The 19,549-nt window shown below is 40.9% G+C and overlaps 1 protein-coding gene across 2 annotated transcripts in view; it reads right to left on the bottom strand.

The window, feature by feature from the left end:
• Positions 1 to 1,025, bottom strand: part of DHTKD1 (dehydrogenase E1 and transketolase domain containing 1) — a 56,436-nt gene extending 55,411 nt beyond the window's left edge. The window contains exon 1 of one of the 2 annotated variants that reach the window (XM_082740831.1): positions 743 to 1,025. In XM_082740831.1, the coding sequence (XP_082596957.1) occupies positions 743 to 899 (157 nt within the window). In that variant the 5' untranslated portion in view covers positions 900 to 1,025. The remainder of the gene's footprint in view (positions 1 to 742) is intronic. The other variant, XM_082740832.1, reaches the window with a different exon arrangement.
• Positions 1,026 to 19,549: the final 18,524 nt, after the last annotated feature.

Below are 19,549 nucleotides of genomic sequence, written 5' to 3'. Positions count from 1 at the left end.
AATCAATATATTAAAAAAAATAAAACGGACAATTTTTCAGCATAAACTAAATACTCAAAATAGGTCTCTTGCACATGAGCATGCAAAGATAGGTCTCGAGAACCGTTATTCACATCTCCTAATTCACTAAAACCACCAGCAACATACTTCTAAATTCAAAAAGGAGTTTAAAACTCTGAAATTAAAATAAGAGGCTAGTTAGGTCAGGGAGACAGAAAACGAATACCATGCTGTGGTCCAGATCACCAACTAACTTGCCCTCTTCAACCCTCGCTATACAGTTGTGATCTCCACACATTCTGCTCACACGAGCCTTAGAGATGGCTCTGGAAATGTCTTCCTTGAGTAAATTCAAGCTGCTGGGAGATATCAGAACTCTTTTATTCCTGCAACCCCGCCTTCGAAAAGAGCTAAGTTTCCAGAAGTTTACATCCAAGGAATAGAAAGGCCAAGACCTCACAAAACCAGTCAGAACACGAACTCTGGTAAGATCACCCAAGCGTGGATCCAATTACGAGACCTCGACCTCAAGATTCCCCAGCTAGGAGGCTGGACAATGACCCTGACACCACCACCCACGCCTGCCTTCCTTGGCCTCCTCACCTCCCCTTACTCCCCACCCGCCCGAGCACACTTTGCAGACCCCAGAAGCCCGACCTCGCCCGCAACAGCACCCCACATCAGGCCTGTCGGGGAGGCCCCCTTTTTCCCCTGCATCTACGATCCCGGCCCTATCCCAGACCTGGAGGGCGCGCCAGGCCGCCCCGGGGCTCCCGGCTCTCGGGCTTCCTCGGCCGGTAGCCATAGACGCCCTTCTCCGTCTGGTAACCACGCCGGAGGAGGAGCGGAGGGGCTCGGCAGAAGCCTCGTCTTGCTGCTGCCACAGTGGCCGTGGCCATGTCCCGCCAGGACCCCTGAGTCGCAAGACGAGGGGCAGCAGCCGCCGGGAGAACCAAGGGTCGCCCCTGGGCCTCCTGGAACCCGTGCAGTGGCCCAGAGGGAAGCGGGAGGCGGGAGCCCCACCCCGAGACAACGCCCCCGCGCCTGATTGGCCAGGGGCCGGCCCCTGGCAGCCAATCCAGGTCAGCAGCCGGCGGGGCGGAGCCTCGCCCGGGGATGCGGGGGGACTCCTGAGGTCCTGGAGGCTGAGCGAAGCAGGCGGTGCGGAGCCCAGCGTCATCTGCTTTCCCGTACAAAACTCGTCATCTCTGTATGTTCTAAGGACTCCCGCCGAGAGTATTCACCCACCGCCCCTCTGCTGGAAGCCCCGGACCGCAACCGTACAGACACGAAATAGGTTTAGATACCGAAGGGGAAAATCAGCTACAGGATGCAAAAAAAAAAAAAAAAAAAAAAAAGTAGTGGGATGGGGACCAAGGAACGCAAGAAGGAAAGGTCATATGAAGGAGCCAGAAAATCAGTATCGTTTCTTTTTTTTCTTAAGAAACAATTTGGAAGAAAGTAGAAAATAGGAGAGGAGGAGCCTGTAAGAAGGGGATAAAATAAAAGTGAAAAGAAATTGGGCTTGGAAGATTTCAGGCATCGTGGAGATACTGAGATTCTCCGTTGCTTTATCTCTGACAGAATTTCCCAAACTATTTTATTCTATGACCCACCCTTAACTTTGCCAGTGGGGTGGGAGATGGAAGGGGTCTGAATCCCTCCCTCGTCAGTCATCCCATCATTCCAGTCTGCCATGCAACAGTACCCCATACTCCGAAGAACGTTACACCTATGGGCCCAAGAGATAGCTCTCCACCTCACTCCCTCAAGCCCCACGCCCACAGAGCACTTTGCTAGGTTCCAAGGATTAGTCAGATACAGGGTCTGCCTCTAATCAGTTCCCAGTCCAGTTGCAGACTGAACTCAACACACAGTATGAGAGATCCTTGGACAGAGAGGCATATGCCCTGCAAACATAGGCAATGGGGGTAGAGTACGAAGAGGTGTATCAGGGGAACCTCCAAGTGGAAAGGACACTAGAACAGAATCTTCAGGGATGAAGTAGGTTTTGATGGTTATGATTTTTTTCTTTGTAATTTTAACACAAAAGAGTACAGAACACGTTTGAAAGATGTCCCAAAGTACTAAATCAAAAATACGGAATTGAGGAATAAGCCAAGAGTATGAAGTCCCTGCAGAGATGGGAAGCCATGGTCTCCAAGCACAGATGATGCTAGAAAGAAGAGATGCATCTTCCATTGTTTTAGGTGGAAATAAGAGAAGATTGGTGCAAAAGCAATCAGAGTTGTAGATGCAATGGTAAAATTTTGAGGGAATTTCTTCTGTGTGAAGTATGAGGCTATAATTTGCCCCCAAAAGAATTATCTGAGAAGGTGCTGGGGAGTGGGGAGGTGAGTCAGAGTTCAAAAGGTGGGGACAGTAGGAAACTGTCACTGAGGAAAGTAGTAAAATGTGAAAGATTGTCCTAAAGTTTTGCATGCCACCCAGTTGAGGCTGGTGACCATGAATAGAAAGAGATACCAATTTCTGCTCTTTTGTGATTTTCTTCATTAGTGCTCAGCTGGCTTGGCAAAGAGAAGGTGGGAAGTATGATGACTGGATCCATTCTTGGCTGTAATTTTTCCAGGCAGATGTGATATAATGGCCAAGACACAAAGACGTTCGAGATACTAGTTGGCAAACAATTGAAATTAAAAACAAACAAACAAACAAACAAAAATCATGGACTCTATGCTGGGGAAAAAAGGCTAAAGATATATGAATGGGCTCAAAAAAGAAGGGAAGTGCCAGTGGGTTGTGAATTCCATTGAGGCTGAAGAATAGGTAAACTCGGGGTGCCTGAGAAGCTGAGCTAGAACAGAAGATCGTAGAAAGACAGTGGGGTATTTGAAGCGGCTCATTCTGCCATTGGTTCTGTCCCTGTGCTTTAATAAAAACACCTTTTCGTGCTGGAAAAAAAAGAAAGAAAGAAAGAAAATGGGGAGTTTGTTGTTATGGTTGCAGAAGTGATGCTAATTTTGATAATGATAAGGAAAGTTGATTGGCGAAAGTGAAGTGATGAAGAATATTATCAGGTAATGTCTCAGGTAAGAACTGAGAGGTCAGATTTTTAGAGGATGTGCCATAGAAACACTCACATCACCTTGGAATTGCCAGGAATTAAAGTAGAGGAAGATTCTTAGCTACCTGTTGAACCCTCTGGTGAAGGAAGAGGAACATGCTGTGGAAGGAGAAAAGGTGAGGCATATCCTTAATGCATGGATTCACATTGGCAGGGAAATGGGAAAAAATATAGTCAGCAACTGGGAATAAACATGATACAGGTCCCATCCCTGGACCAGGTACAGTCTATCCAAAATAGCTCTCAAATCTGTCCACTCTCCATCATTACCACCTAGTCTGGGCCATCAGCACCTCTCCCCAGGAGGACCACAGTAGATTCCCAAATGGTCTTCTGGTCTTGGGTCATTCCTTGCCTTGCCATATTTCTTCCACATTGAGTCAGACTTATTTCCTAAGATTGATATCTGATTCACAGGGCTGTTGTCTGAATTTGAATAAGAGCATTCAATCAAAAAAATACATAGCAGATCGTGGGAAAAGAACTATTATAATCATTACAATATTATTAACACTGTTTTAAAACTACTTATGTAGTTTAATCATTTTATTATTCCTGGAAAACTTAAATGTTTTCTTCTCTTTTCTACCATTATCTTATTTCTACATAGGACATGGAAGTAGATAGAGATGGTTCTATATATAGTTCTATATAGATTTCTAGAATTGAAATGTAATGCTGTGGTAATTGCACGAGTGCTGTGCTGGGTATCAGACTACCAGATTCTAATTCCACTTTTTCCATTGACTGGCTATGTGTCCTTGGAAGGACACCATCTTTCTATTTCCTCCTGGTCTACATGTTCTTTAAATTTCATTCAAGTTCTAAATGGTTTTGATTCAAAAGCTTAATGTAAAAAATAAGAGGATATGTGTTGGGCCACTAGAGGAGAAGGGGAGAGTATAGGCCTTACTTATTTATTCAATGGAATGTTTTATAGAAATTAAAAAGGAATGAACTAGGTGTACACATAAAACACAAGTAGTTTCCCAGTATATAAAGTGGAGAAGAGAAAATGACAGAAATGATATTCACACAAATTTTAAAAATACACCAAGTTAGTCTATGTGTTTTTAATGAATCTGTACATATATAGTAAAAGCGTAAATATATAATTAGGTAAGATGCATATCAATTTCAGTAAATTGTTTGGGGGCATGGAGAGGAAAAGAATGGGCGGGGCAGGAGATTTTATGAGTTCTACAGTGCTATAGCTCTTCTGAAAATTCTGATACATATATTTCAAAATGTTTGTCTCTGTTAGTATTTCAAAAATATTTAAAAGTATTTGTCAAATTGTGGGTGATAAGAGTATGGTTATTTGGTTTATGTGACATGTGACTCTTGATTTCAAGGTTGTGACCTTAAGCCCCACTTTGAGTGCTGAGAGTACTCAAAAATAAAATCTTTGAGCACCTGGATGGCTCATTTGGTTAAGCCACTGCCTTCAGCTCAGGTCATGATCCCAGAGTCCTGGGATCAAGTCCCATATTAGGCTTCCTCTGCTCTGCAAGGAGCCTGCTTCTCCCTCTCCCTCTGCCTGCCATACCCCCTGCTTATGCTAAATCTCTCTCTGTCAAATAAATAAATAAAATCTTTAAAAACAAAGTAAAATAAAATAAAACCTTTAAAATAAAAATAAATTTTATATAAGTATTACATACATTGGGAAAAAATAAAATAATATATTTTAAATTGTAAACATTTATAAAATATTTTAAAATTATAAGTGAAAATTAGAAAGGTCTTCCCTGATGTCCTTCTTAAAATTGCAACTAACTGGGGCGCCTAGGTGGCTCAGTGGGTTAAAGCCTCTGCCTTCGGCTCAGGTCATGATCTTAGGGTCTTGGGATCGAGCCCCTCATCGGCTCTCTGCTCAGCAGGGAGCTTGCTTCCTTCTCTCTGTCTGCCTGCCTCTCTACCTACTTGTGATCTCTCTCTCTGTCAAATAAATAAAATATTTTTTTAAAATTGCAACTAACCTCCTCACCCTTCATACTTCTGCTCCCCCTTACTCTACTTTTCTTATTTTTTTTATCATGACATGTATCATTTCCCAATGTACCGTAAAATCTGCTTATCATTTTTTCTCTTTCTCCTTTAACTAATATGTAAGCTCCATAAGGACAAAGATCTCTACAGGTTTTCCTCACAGATTTATCTTAAGTGCTTAGAAGAGTGCCTCGCACAAAATAGGTATCCCAGAAATATTTGCTCAGTGATTGTATGGATTTTAGAGGCTGACTGCTTGTGTTGAAATTCTTTTATATATTTATTTGTTTATTTGACAGAGAGAGAGAGATCACAAGTAGGCAGAGAGGCAGGCAGTGGGGGAGAGGGTGAAGCAGGCTCCCTGCTGAATAGAGAGCCCTATCAAATGTGGGGCTCAATCCCAGGACCCTGAGAACATGACCTGAGCCAAAGGCAGAGGCTTAACCCACTGAGCCACCCGGGTGCCCCCAGTGTTGAAATTATAGTGCTACCACTTTCTAGCTGTGGGATCGTGGCCAAGTTATTTACATGCTCTTATTTACATTCCCTATCTGTAAAATGGGACTTGTAATATTACTTACCTAATCAGGTTGGTGTTACTACCTATCAAACACTTTAGAACAATGACTGGCATAATGTAAATACTCAATACATATTAGAAATAATAATAATAATTATTATTATATTGTTAATGTTATTACAAGGTCTTAATCATGATAAGTGACCCTCAACATGATTCCTGGGATGTGATGATCTTGAATATTCTAGGTATCAACTGAAGGAGTTCAGAGTATGCCACACCAAAATATGCCACTCTGGCACAAGGATCATTTTGAGCTGAAAGCAATTGAAAAGAAACAAATATAAGAAGGGCAAGATGATTCCTTTTTTTTTAATTTTTAATTTTTTTTATAAACATATAATGTATTATTAGCCCCAGGGGTACAGGTCTGTGAATAGCCAGGTTTATGCACTTCGCAGCACTCACCATATCACATACCCTCCCCAATGTCCATAACCCAGCCACCCTTTCCCTACCCTCCTCCCGCTGGCAACCCTCGGTTTGTTTTGTGAGTTTAAGAGTCTCTTATGGATTGTCTCCCTCCAGATCCCATCTTGTTTCATTTATTCTTTTCCTACTCCCCCAAGCCCCCCATGTGCATCTCCACTTCCTCATGTCAGGGAGATCATATGATAGTTGTCTTTCTCCGATTGACTTATTTCGCTAAGCATAATACCCTCTAGTTCCATCCATGTTGTCGCAAATGGCAAGATTTCATTCCTTTTGATGGTTGCATCATATATATATATATATATATATATATATACACACACACACACACACACACACACACACACACACCACATCTTCTTTATCCATTCATCTGTTGATGGACATCTAGGTTCTTTCCATAGTTTGGCTATTGTGGACACTGCTGCTATAAACATTCAGGTGCACGTGCCCCTTTGGATCACTACGTTTGTATCTTTAGGGTGAATACCCAGTAGTGCAATTGCTGAGTCATAAGGTAGCTCTATTTTCAACTTTTTGAGGAATCTCCATGCTGTATTCCACAGTGGTTGCACCAGCTTGCATTCCCACTAACAGTGTAGGAGGGTTCCCCTTTCTCCGCATCCTCACCAGCATCCATCATTTCCTGACTTGTTAATTTTAGCCATTCTGACTGGTGTAAGGTGGTATCTCATTGTGTTTGATTTGTATACATTGTTTGATTTTTATTTCCCTGATGCCAAGTGATGTGGAGCACTTTTTCATGTGTCTGTTGGCCATCTGGATGTCTTCTTTGCAGAGATGTCTGTTCATGTCCTCTGCCCATTTCTTGATTGGATTATTTGTTCTTTGGGTGTTGAGTTTGCTAAGTTCTTTATAGATTTTGGACACTAGCCCTTTATCTAATATATCGTTTGCAAATATCTTCTCCCATTCTGTCAGTTGTCTTTGGTTTTGTTAACTGTTTCCTTTGCTGTGCAAAAGCTTTTGATCTTGATGAAGCCCCAATAGTTCACTGTTCCTCTTGCTTCCCTTGCCTTTAGCGATGTTCCTAGGAAGAGGTTGCTGCAGCTGAGGTCGAAGAGGTTGCTGCCTGTGTTCCCCCCAAGGATTTTGATGGATTCCTTTCTCACATTGAGGTCCTTCATCCATTTTGAGTCTATTTTTGTGTGTGGTAAAAGGAAATGGTCCAATTTCATTTTTCTGCATGTGGCTGTCCAATTTTCCCAACACCATTTGTTGAAGAGGCTGTCTTTTTTGCATTGGACATTCTTTCCTGCTTTGTCAAAGATTAGTTAACCGTAGAGTTGAGGGTCTATTTCTGGGCTCTCTATTCTGTTCCATTGATCTATGTGTCTGTTTTTGTGCCAGTACCATGCTGTCTTGATGATGACAGCTTTGTAATAGAGCTTGAAGTCCGGAATTGTGATGCCACCAACTTTGGCTTTCTTTTTCAATATTCCTTTGGCTATTCGAGGTCTTTTCTGGTTCTATAAAAATTTGGGGATTATTTGTTCCATTTCTTTGAAAAAGATGGATGGTATTTTGATAGGGATTGCATTAAATGTGTAGACTGCTTTAGGTAGCATAGACATTTTCACAATATTTGTTCTTCCAATTCATGAGCATGGAACATTTTCCCTTTTCTTTGTGTCTTCTTCAATTTCTTTCTTGAGTATTTTATAGTTTTCTGAGTATAGATTCTTTGCCTCTTTGGTTAGGTTTATTCCTAGGTATCTTATGGTTTTGGGTGCAATTGTAAATGGGATGGACTCCTTAATTTCTCTTTCTTCTGTCTTGTTGTTGGTGTAAAGAAATGCAACTGATTTCTGTGCATTGATTTTATATCCTGACACTTTACGGAATTCCTGTACAAGTTCTAGCAGACTTGGAGTGGAGTCTTTTGGGTTTTCCACGTATAGTATCATATCATCAGGCAGGATGATTCTTTTTTTTTTCTTTTAGATTTTTATTTATTTATTTGACAGAGAGAGATCACAAGTAGATGGAGAGGCAGGCAGAGAGAGAGAGAGAGGGAAGCAGGCTCCCCGCCGAGCAGAGAGCCTGATGCGGGACTCGATCCCAGGACCCTGAGATCATGACCTGAGCCAAAGGCAGCGGCTTAACCCACTGAGCCACCCAGGCGCCCAGGCAGGATGATTCTTAACCACTGGAGACAACTATAGACTCTAATCAGCCCAGAGAAGGCACCAGAGGAATCTACATAACAAACTCATTAAAACAAACCTTATCTTCCATTGGTGCCTCCGGTATATCTACCTTCTCACCATCTGCCACCCCTAAAAACCTAAACCCTGTTTCCTTTCTTTCATCTTTTCTGCAAATTCGTTGTTCTTTTGTTAAGATGCTATATAAGCCCAAGTTCTAACCACTGCTTTTGTGTTATTCATCACTGAATTTCTCCCCTGTGTGCATGCAGGTAGTGCATATGTTGATAAACTCTGGTTTCCGCTTGTTAATCTGTCTTTTGTCCATCTAATTTGCAGGACCCCAGGCAGAGAGAGAGTCTAGAAGGGTAGAGTGATAAAATTTTTCTTTCTTTGTATGGCTAATTCTGTCTCATTAATAGAATGTTCAAATACGGGAATGGTCAATTCATCAGGCTAGAAACAGAACAATTTTATTTTATTTTTGAAAGAAAGAGAGCAAGTGTGGGGAGGGGCAAGCAGGCTCCACATCTAGCCCAGAGTCAATGAAGGGCTTGATCTCACATTCTGAGACCACGAGCTGAGCTAAAATCTAGAGTCAGATGCTTAACCAACTAAGTCACTCAGGGCCCCAGTCCTATTTTATTTTTGAAGAAAGGTCTTTTCTTGAGTTCTTTGCCCTATTATTTGAAGCACTGTGCATGCTAGAATTTATACTTTTGAAAGTGGACTAATTTCTTGCAGCAGCAACTTTCTGTTGAAAGGAATTCTCAAATTATCATGATAACAGGGCACATAAACACATTGTTCCTTTTTACATATACCCCAAAATGTATCTATTGCCAAAAGTAACAAATTTCATTTTCTTTCTTTCCCCTGCCCACTTTTATTTGAGATGTTAAGAGTAAGGTGCACATAACCAACTATTCTGACCCTGGAAACTGAGGAGCAAAAGGTGAAATTAAAAAAGAAAGGCAAAATTTACTTGAATGAATCCTTTAGCTTAAAAAATAACTCTTTTTTCTCTATTGCTATTACTTAATCTCATTTCTTCCCTGATTAATAGAAATTCCTTAAAAAATGACTACTTCTTAATATCTTTTTCCCCCTCTGGCTAGTAGCAAAGATCTTTTCTTTGTTCTCATGAGTTTCCTCCCTACATTGTGAAATATATATAACTTATAAAATATATTTATAAAGTATATGTATATAACATATAACATTAAAAATAATTTCAGTAATTATCGCAACTGCCTGGCTCAGTTGGTGGAGCATGTGACTCTTGGTCTTGGGGTTGTGAGTTTGAGCCCCATGTTGGGTGTAGAGATCCCTTAAAAATAAAATCTTTTAAAATAATAATAATAATTCTTATTATCATCATATTAGTTGTCTGTTGCTGTACAACTAATTACCCCATAATGTAGTAACTTGAAACAACAAGCATATTATCTCACAGTTTTTGTAGGTCAGTAATCCAGACAAAGCTTAGCTCAGTACCTGGGGCTCAACACCTCTCACAAAGTTGCATTCGGACTGCAGGTTGGGATTGTGATTTCATCTGAAGACTCATCTGGAGGGGAATCAACTTATATTTCACCCACGTGGTTGTTGGCAGGATTGAATTCCTCATTGGCTGTTGGCCAGAAGCCTCCCTCAGTTCTTTGCTGTGTGGACCTTTCCAAAGAGTAGGTCAAAACATGGCAGTTGGCTGTGCTCGGGGAGAGAGGAAGAGAGAAAAAGTTCCAAGATTTTGTAAACTAGCATTAATACCAACACACCATCACTTCTGTACTATACTCACTAGAATTAAGTCGCTAAACCCAGCCTATGTTCAAGGGAAGGGGATTACATAAGGGTGTGAAGAGCAGGAAGTGGGCATCCTTGAGTGCTGTCTTGGAGGCCATCTACCACAGCCTGTGACCACATGACCACTTCTAGAAATGTATGACTGAAGGGTGCACCGTACTCATCATTTTGGCCTGTCACCCACGCATTGTCTCATGTAACTCTTTCACTGGCTACAACACTCTGTCTTGTTAGTCCTCTATCTTTTCTGTTTCTCTTCTTTTTTTTTTTTTTTTAAGATTTTATTTATTTATTTGACAGACAGAGATCACAAGTAGGCAGAGAGGCAGGCAGAGAGAGAGAGGAGGAAGCAGGCTCCCTGCCGAGCAGAGAGCCTGACGCGGGGCTCGATCCCAGGACCCTGGGATCATGACCTGAGCCGAAGGCAGAGGCTTTAACCCACTGAGCCACCCAGGCGCCCCTTCTGTTTCTCTTCTGAATCCTTTTTCAGTCATTTTCCTTTTCCAACTTCTTTTGTTTTGTTTTGTTTTTAAAGATTTGTTTATTTATATGAGAGAAATAGTGCACATGAATGAAGGTAGGGGCAGAAGGAGAGGGAGAGAGATTCTCAAGCAGACTCCACACTGAGCATGGTGCCAGACACGGGGTTTGATCTCACAACCTAAGCCAAAACCAAGAGTCAAACACTTAACTGACTGAGCCACCCAAACACCCCCTTTTCCAACTTCTGACTTTCATCTCTACACTCTTGCAGAAAGTCTATCTGTCACCATTGAGACTTCCTGCCCAGCTCTCCCACCCAATATTTTGCAAAACTGCTAACTAATCTGCCAATTCCTCTCCTGAATTCCTGTAACACATAGAGGCAGTATCTTCAGTTGAACATTTTTTTTCTCTGCTTATCTTATCTCCCAAAATAAAACATTTGAGTGGGGATAATGATGTTTTTTAAACTGTTCGCTTGTATATCTCGAGTGCTCTGTGGGAGTACTTCCAATTCTCTATAACTCAATGACTCCCATCTTCTACCTAACACAGTAGAAGAATGACATTGTTTTACTTTATTGGAAATCAATCTGGCGTATATTCATCCAATGGAAAGTAGTAGGCATTTACTTACTGAATTAACAGTTAACAAGTGCCTACTATATGCATTGGGCTAGATGCTTTGGAATATAAAAGTGAAGAAGTTAGACATGGTTCCTACATTCAGGAGCTTACAATCTCAAATAGAAGTACAGTAATCACACAAATAATTCATTATAAGTATAAAAGAACCATGAAGGGTGGGTATAAGTGCTATGAAACTAAATAACTGAGGGGAATATTATCTAGTCTGGAAGATTATATAAACTGAAACTTTGAAAATGAAACAGGAATTGGGCAAAAAGAAGTGTCAAGGATGGATAACTCAAGGGCAATGTCAAGTTCTAACAAGCTCCTTATACTTTCCTACTGCTTAGTGAAATATATATATATGAAGATTTTATTTATTTGAGAGAGAGAGAGAGTGAGTGAGCATGAAAGGGGCAGAGGGAGAAGCTGGCTCCCTGGTGAGCACAGGGCCTGATGTGGGACTTGATCCTGGGACTCCAGGATCATGACCTGAGCCGAAGGCAGTTGCTTAACAAACTGAGCCACCCAGGTGCCCCAGGGAAGTATATTTTTAAAGTACCCTCTTAAAAAATCATATTCTCTACTTGTGTCATGGTGTTACTTTCACTTTCCTTCCTTTTACATCATTCCATCAGAGTCGTAACAACTGTCATGTCAATATATTGTCTTTAAAAAGTATTTGTGAACATGGCTCCTTCAGAAAACGTCTACAAGACCGTCCACTGACCCCTTCTTTGCTTTGCTTCTAGAGCAACTGAGTTGATATTGATGCCATTGACTGAGATAAGGAAGAGTGGAAGGGGAACAAACTTGGCAAAGTTCACTTGGGACATTTGAGTTTTACCTGGGATACTAAGTAGCTCTGTCAACTAGGCAGATGGATGCACCTATCAGAATTCAGAAGAAAAGCAGGGACTGAAAAAAACACATTTGACAGTTTTCAATGTACAGATGTTATTGAGAACCTGGATATGATGAGAAAGCTTAGGTTTAAAATTCTGAAGAACTCAAAAGTTTAAAGTTGGGATAAGAAGGAGGAGTCACCACAAAGAAAACAAGATACAATCAGAGAATTGTGAGGAAACAGGGCTTTTGAAGGGACACATGTAGGCTCAAATTCTAGCTCTGCCCGTTATTAACTGTGTGACTGCATAGCTAGTATTGGTCACATTTCGTGGTGGAACACATCTCACTTTCCACCTGGAAATAGAGATAATTATGCCTATCTTAGAGAAAGCTAGTCTAGGCTCATGGCTAAATAACTTCCTCTAAACTGCCTGACTCCTAATCTTGGCTCTATCATTGACCAGCTGGGAGCATGGGCAGGTTCCCTAATTTCTCTATCCCTCATTTTTCCCATTAGTGAAATGAGCTTAATAGTATTTATCACATTGGATTATTGTGAGGATTAAATAATTAGAGCATGTAAAATGTTTAGAACAATGCCTGACACATAGTGAGTAAGGTCAGCTGTATTATGATTGCACTGTTTAAAAATTTAAAAGAGAACAGTTGTAGAGAACTTGCAAAATAGTACAAAAAGATGATAGCTGTTATTATTAGTTTATCATCATGATCATTATTTTGAGAGAGAGAGTGCATGCGTGCAAGTGTAGAGGAAGGGGCAGAGGGAGAGAAAGAGAGAATCCTAAACAGGCTCCACACCCAGTGTGGAGTCTAATGCAGAGCTCGATCCTACAACCCTGAGGTCATGACCTGAGCCAACAAGGGGTCCAACAAGATTTGGACCCCTAACTGACAGAGATACTCAGGCACCCCTTGCTTATTATTATTATTATCAAACTTATATTGAATGTTGCATATGAAAAATTCAATCCAAAGTGTTTAGATGAGTCTTTCATGAAGATGTAAGAAAGAGGGCAAAACAAAATGGAATGGCTATTTATACAGCTTTTATGGGAAAAACTTAGGGAAGTATAATGTATACACAATATGTCTGCAGTGTAAAATCTTCCCAAAGAAAAATAAGTTGGAAACTACACCCATTCTTTTACCCTTAGCAACTGACACAAGAAGTGAAGTGATGTCAGATTCTTTAGGCAATAACTTTTCCCCCCAGTTCTATTTCTCATTGTGACAATATCATCTGGGTTATGAAGGCAACCACTTCTCTCTCTTTTTTTTTTAAATATTTTATTTATTTATTTTGACAGAGAGAAATCACAAATAGGCAGAGAGGCAGGCAGAGAGAGAAGAAGGGAAGCAGGCCCCCTGCTGAGCAGAGAGGCCAACGCGGAACTTGATCCCAGAACCCTGAGATCATGACCTGAGCCGAAGGCAGCGGCTTAACCCACTGAGCCACCCAGGTGCCCCAAGGCAACCACTTCTCATTTGGATTCTTAAACACTTGGAAGGAATGACAAGAGGTGTTGCCAAAATTAAATTAAAATATTGAAGTTAGGGATCATAAAACCTAATCTACTGATTTTTAAAATAAAGCATCTGAGTCACAGGTTACAAGTGACTTGCCCTAGTTTCATTGTGTTACATGTACAGTAGCCAGGCCCCAAGCCCAGACACCCGGTGATTGATTTCCAGCCCTTCCTCTTACTTTTGTGTTATCATAGGTATAGATTTAGCCATACACTGGTCTGACCCAGGCAGACATTTTTGTTTTATTATATGTACTGGTCGGCCTTGTTAGAACTAGATTATAAAATCATGTCTGTTCTTACTCTATATTCTGTGTAACTGTGTAAAAACGATATTATTACATGTGTGGAACGCAGGTATATAAAGTGGGAAATCCAATAAAAATGGAATTCTAGGAATTTCCATTCTAGGAATGGAAAGAAATACTGCATATGAGCATGAGCATTGGAATCAGAAAGTCCAGACAAGAATGGAGATTCTATTTAGCAGCTATATCATCCTGTGTACATTATCTAACTACACTACACCCTAGTTTTCCTATCTCTAAAAACAAGGAAAATAACCAAATAGGATCATTGGGTGGATTAATGTGTTAGGCACATTAAAAAAGAGGCATCTGTTTATTTCTCTCCATTTATCCATTGAATCACTAAGTATTAAAAACTTGAATTAGTTGGGGTGCCTGGGTGGCTCAGTGGGTTAAGCCCCTGCCTTTGGCTCAGGTCATGATCCCAGGGTCCTGGAATCGAGTCCCGCGTCAGGCTCTCTGCTCAGCCGGGAGCCTGCTTCCTCCTCTCTGCCTGCCTCTCTGCCTATTTGTGATCTCTGTCTGTCAAATAAATAAATAAAATCTTAAAAAAAAAAACTTGAATTAGTTGTAATGCAAATCATGAAGAGGAGTATAGGGGCCTATATTTGGGCGGCTAAGCATTGGTACATTGCTTGGTAAATAAAAATGAAACTGCAGTCTATGATTGTTTGATCTAAAATAATGTGTTCTTTTCACTCTAGTTTAATCCTACATTCCTACCTCAGTACACAGATTTTTCTCCCTCTTCCACAAGAGCTTTTGTAGAAGAGGAAAGTTTTTCCTCTACTCTCTTAGGTGTTGTATCTGATGAATGTGAATTAAACTGACAGAAGACAGATTAAAGGAGGAAATGGCATACAACTTCAATGGATGTTTTTTTATTTTTTCAAAGATTTTATTTATTTATTTGATAGAGATCACAAGTAGTCAGAGAGGCAGGCAGGGAGAGAGGAGGAAGCAGGCTCCCCACTGAGCAGATAGCCCCATGCAGGGCTCGACCCCAGGACCCTGAGACCATGACCTGAGCTAAAGGCAGAGGCCTTAACCCACTGAGCCACCCAGGTGCCCCTCAATGGATGTTTTTAATTTTACATGCAAAGAGGCTACACAGAAAAGAAATGAAAACCTAAAGAAGTAGATTCAGGTGCTTACATCCCATTTAAAGGGTGATAAATTGTGGAAAAGTGACTGGACAAAGGGAGTTTGGACTTCCAGGGGCAGTAAGTTGTGGAAAGGTAAATATACGTGGAAATGAACGGGACAAATGACTTGTTTTAGTAAGGTTTGTTTGTCCAGACTCATCTTGGTGTCAACTTTCCATCTTCTTCATTGTCACAAATCTCTCAGAGAGAGGATCAATGGAAGTCCTCATTTCATAGAACTTTATACTTTCAATCAGATAATGGAAAGTCTGAGAAGGCTTCTTTGTGCATCTGTTAATTCTGCCTTAATAACTGCCTTCAGCTCAAAATCCATATGCCAAAGTGGCATATTTTAGAGTAGAATATTCTAATCCCCTCATATTCATTCACTTAATAATTCTTTCTATCAAAATATTATTAAGTTTTGGGGCACCTGGGTGGCTCAGTGGGTTAAGCCTCTGCCTTTGGCTCAGGTCATGATCTCAGGGTCCTGGGATCGAGTCCCACATCGGGCTCTCTGCTCAGCAGGGAGCCTGCTTCTTCCTCTCTCTCTGCCTGCCTCTCTGACTACTTGTGATCTCTGTCTGTCAAATAAATAAATAAAATCTTTAAAAAAAAATTATTAAGTGTCTTCTACGGCTCCAGGACAGAAAGATTAATAGTCTATAAATCATATCTTCAAGGAGCTCACAGTTTTAATGAGAAAACAAATATAAATAAATCATTTCAATATAACATAATTAATGTTATAATAGAGATGTTCAGAGACTGCTATGGTAAGCCAGAGAGGGGCAGATGGTGATAAAGAATGGGTTCCTTAGGGAAATAATCCTTGAGCTCCTAGTTAGGAAACATTCGTGGGAGAAAGGGCATTCTAGACGGAAGTGTAGTATGTGCACTAAGGGAAGAGGAAGTCCAGTCTATGCAGGTTACTGTTGTAACTAGAACTTAGACCTGTGGTGGAAGTAGCATGAAGTGAGACTAGACATATAAATAAGAGCTATGCATTATTAAGGGCTCCTGCTAAAGACTCAGAAGGTTACCCTGTAAATCAGTGACTTCCAAAGTGGGTTGGCATAAAGAGGTAAAATTATTTCCTTAGACACAAATACTGGAACTTCTATTTTTTCAGTTTTCATTGTTGTTGTTTTTTTAATTCTTACCTTTTCTATTTGGGGGAAGGTACTATTATGTATATATTTGTGTACACAATTTGTATCTAAGTAAATATACACGGATTATGAGGATGACCTCCACCCCTCCCCATATGATTGTATGATCAAGAAGGTTTGGGGACAATTGCCATCGAAGGGGGTTAAATGATCTAATACTCTCCAAGGTCCGTAGAGGGCAAGAGTAGAAGCAATTAGGAAGGAGAACTAGGAGATGGTTGTCAGCAGTGTGGGTTTGAGTTATGTGGCTAGGAACTAAGGCTGTGGGGGTGGGGATATAGATGAGGACCAGGGCAAGATCTTTCTGAGATCTATCAGTTGCATTTGGACAAGGGATGAGGAGTGAGGACTACCTAAGTAGTAGGAAAGGTATTTCCTCTCCACTCTTACGTTCTTCATTTGGAAGTGTGTGAATTACACTAACAAAGGGCAGATCAAGAGGAGAGAGGGAACACTGTTTTTATTAATATTTACATGCATAAGAGTTCACAAAAAAGAAGTGAAACACAAAGAAGCAATTAGACTCAGTGTTTACACACCATTTTAACAAAGGAGAAGGGGCTGTGGTCTTTAATGACAACTAAGTATGGGAGTGACTTGGAAATACGCGGGGAAGTGAAGGAAGATCAGTCCCATCTGTGTATGCAAACCTTCCTGGGTGTTGACTGTCTATCACCAGAGATTTCTTCTTCCCGACACGGGTTGGGGTGGGGGAGCAGACACCTTCACAAAGGGAGATACAGGCTCTGCTTTTAGGCAGATAAGGAGAGATTTAGAGAATTCTTCCTGCATCTGTTGATTCTCAGTTGCCTTCAGCCCAAAATAATCATTGTGCCAAAGTGCCATATTTTGGGGTGACATATCCTGATCCCCTTTAGGACCATTAACTGAAAGAAGAAAAATAAAAGAAGTAGGTGGAGTTGGAGACCAAGATGAAGTTCAATTTTGGACATTTTAGGTTTGAGGTGTATGCGGAGTATTTCATCACAGTTGTTCCACAGCAAAGTCTTAGAAATATGGGTTGGGAATTAAATTAAGACAATAAGACATAGGGTTACCTTTTTCACACTCCCTGCTCCAATATTGAGATTGGTTATTCTCCTGGACCAACTGACATGAAACCAGAATTAGAAATGTGATTTATGGGACGCCTGGGTGGCTCAGTTGGTTAAGCAGCTGCCTTCGGCTCAGGTCATGATCCCACTGTCCTGGGATCGAGTCCCACATCGGGCTCCTTGCTCCGCAGGGAGTCTGCTTCTCCCTCTGACTCTGCCTGCCTCTCTGTCTGCCTGTGCTCGCTTTCGCTCGCTCTCTCTGACAAATAAATAAGTAAAATCTTTAAAAAAAAATAAAAAGAAATGTGATTTATAAGCCTCTGCCTTTACTGGTTACAATAGCTGAGAAATCCCATCCTTTTCCCTCCTCCCCCTGCCAGCTTTATTGGGGTATAATTGAAAAATAAAATTGTAAAATAAAGTATACATTGTGGTGATTTGAATTTTTCCCCCTTTTTAATTTTCATTTTCTTTTTAAATTAATTAATTAATTAATTAATTATTTAAAATTTTATTTATTTATTTGACAGAGAGAGATCACAAGTAGGCAGAGAGGCAGTCAGAGAGAGAGGAGGAAGCAGGCTCCATGCTGAGCAGAGAGCCCGATGCGGGGCTCGATCCCAGCGCCCTGATATCATGACCTGAGCCGAAGGCAGAGGCTTAACCCACTGAGCCACCCAGGCGCCCCTAATTTTCATTTTCAAATTGTGTTCTTAGCACAGATTTCCGGTGCTTGGAGTAAAGATTTCAGTCACACTGGTATCATACCAGAGTTAAGGACTACTGAAGCACTATTTACTTGGACTGCAAAGCCATTTAGATGCTTGTATTTCCTATTTCCGAAATGGCTTAGTACCAGCTAACACAGAGCATACACTGTGAGCACTTTTTTGCTCACTTTTTTTTCACTGTGTTTCTTTTTTTGAATCACCTCATTTACTGTTCACAAAGCCCTATGAAAAAGTACTGTTATTATCAAATTTTTAAAATATTTTATGTATGTATGTATGTATTTATATATTTATATATTTATATATTTAAGGGATGGGTGGCATGCGAGCAGGAGTTGGAGCAGAGGGAGAGGGAGAGAGAGAATCCCAAGCTGACTCCAGGCCCAGCATTGAGTCAACATGGGGCTCAATCTCATGACCCTGAGATCACAACCTGAGCTGAAAGAGTCGGCTGCTTAACCAACTGAGTCACCCAGATGCCCCTATTATCAAGATTTTTTAAGAATTAAGAGCTGTGATCTACACTGGTTAAAGAAGTAGCCCACACTCAAATAGCCGGTGTATTTTGGACCTAGAATTTGAATTCACGTAGTCCGACTTCAGAGATGCATGCATCTTGCTTTCCATGGACCAGTTCTCTTTCATCCTCTTTCAAAAGCCTCAGCTCCTCTGGATTTGTTCATTCCGTCTATAGTCCCAGTCTCTTCAGCTCTCCAGAACAACATTTTGATGTCCTCCTTTGTCCCCTTTAACTCACTAAAGTTCTTGGCTTTGTTAAGAAGAAAAGTACAGGCCCCACATGGAGTTGCTCCCTTCAGCAAACCAAGACTTAATGCTAAACCTAATTGCAGTTTCAATCCCCACAGGAACATAACCTTTAGCCAGTCAACATGGAATTTCCTGGTCAGTAGTAGAAAACATACTGATAAACCACTTCTTCTCCTCAGAGGGTTAACTTGTCTAAAGTGATGAATTCTTTGCTAATAATTTCCTTTATTCCCTTCTTTGCTTTAAACACTGTCCCTTTTCTACAGCTTGATAAAGCTTTTTTTCTGTTTGCTAGATGGGATGTTGCCTGATTCATGAATCATTTAACAAGGCCAATTAGATCTTCAAATTGACTCAGTTAATTTTTTGTTATTAAACAGCTCTTTCATCACCATTTTCTTGGCAATCTCTACTCCTCTTAATCCATTAACTCCAACCACACTCACACATATACCTCATTCCCCTTAACTTCCCTCCAAACCTAGCTGAGATTCCACGATCCTTCATGACTATCATCTTCTTGCACACACACAATCCCCCTACTTTTCACTTTCTTTGTCATCACTCTCATGGTGGGGGTGGGGAGGAAAGCCACAGCCTTGACTAAAACTATTCTGGAGAAATTGGCATATGCAGGCTACATGGTTTTAAAACTCATGATCAGAAACACCAGGTAGTGTCAGCAGCAATCCTTAATATGTATCTCCATTGCTTTCATGCTCTTCAAGCTGTCTCTTTTCTATTTTCCCCCTCTTTTCAACCTCCCCCAATCTCTCCCTTACCCCACTCTTAGCTGAT

Source organism: Mustela nivalis (assembly GCF_964662115.1).
Source record: "Mustela nivalis genome assembly, chromosome: 7".
NCBI lineage: Eukaryota > Metazoa > Chordata > Mammalia > Carnivora > Mustelidae > Mustela > Mustela nivalis.
Note: the sequence above shows the minus strand (reverse complement) of the source record. Positions and strands in the feature narration are given on the sequence as shown.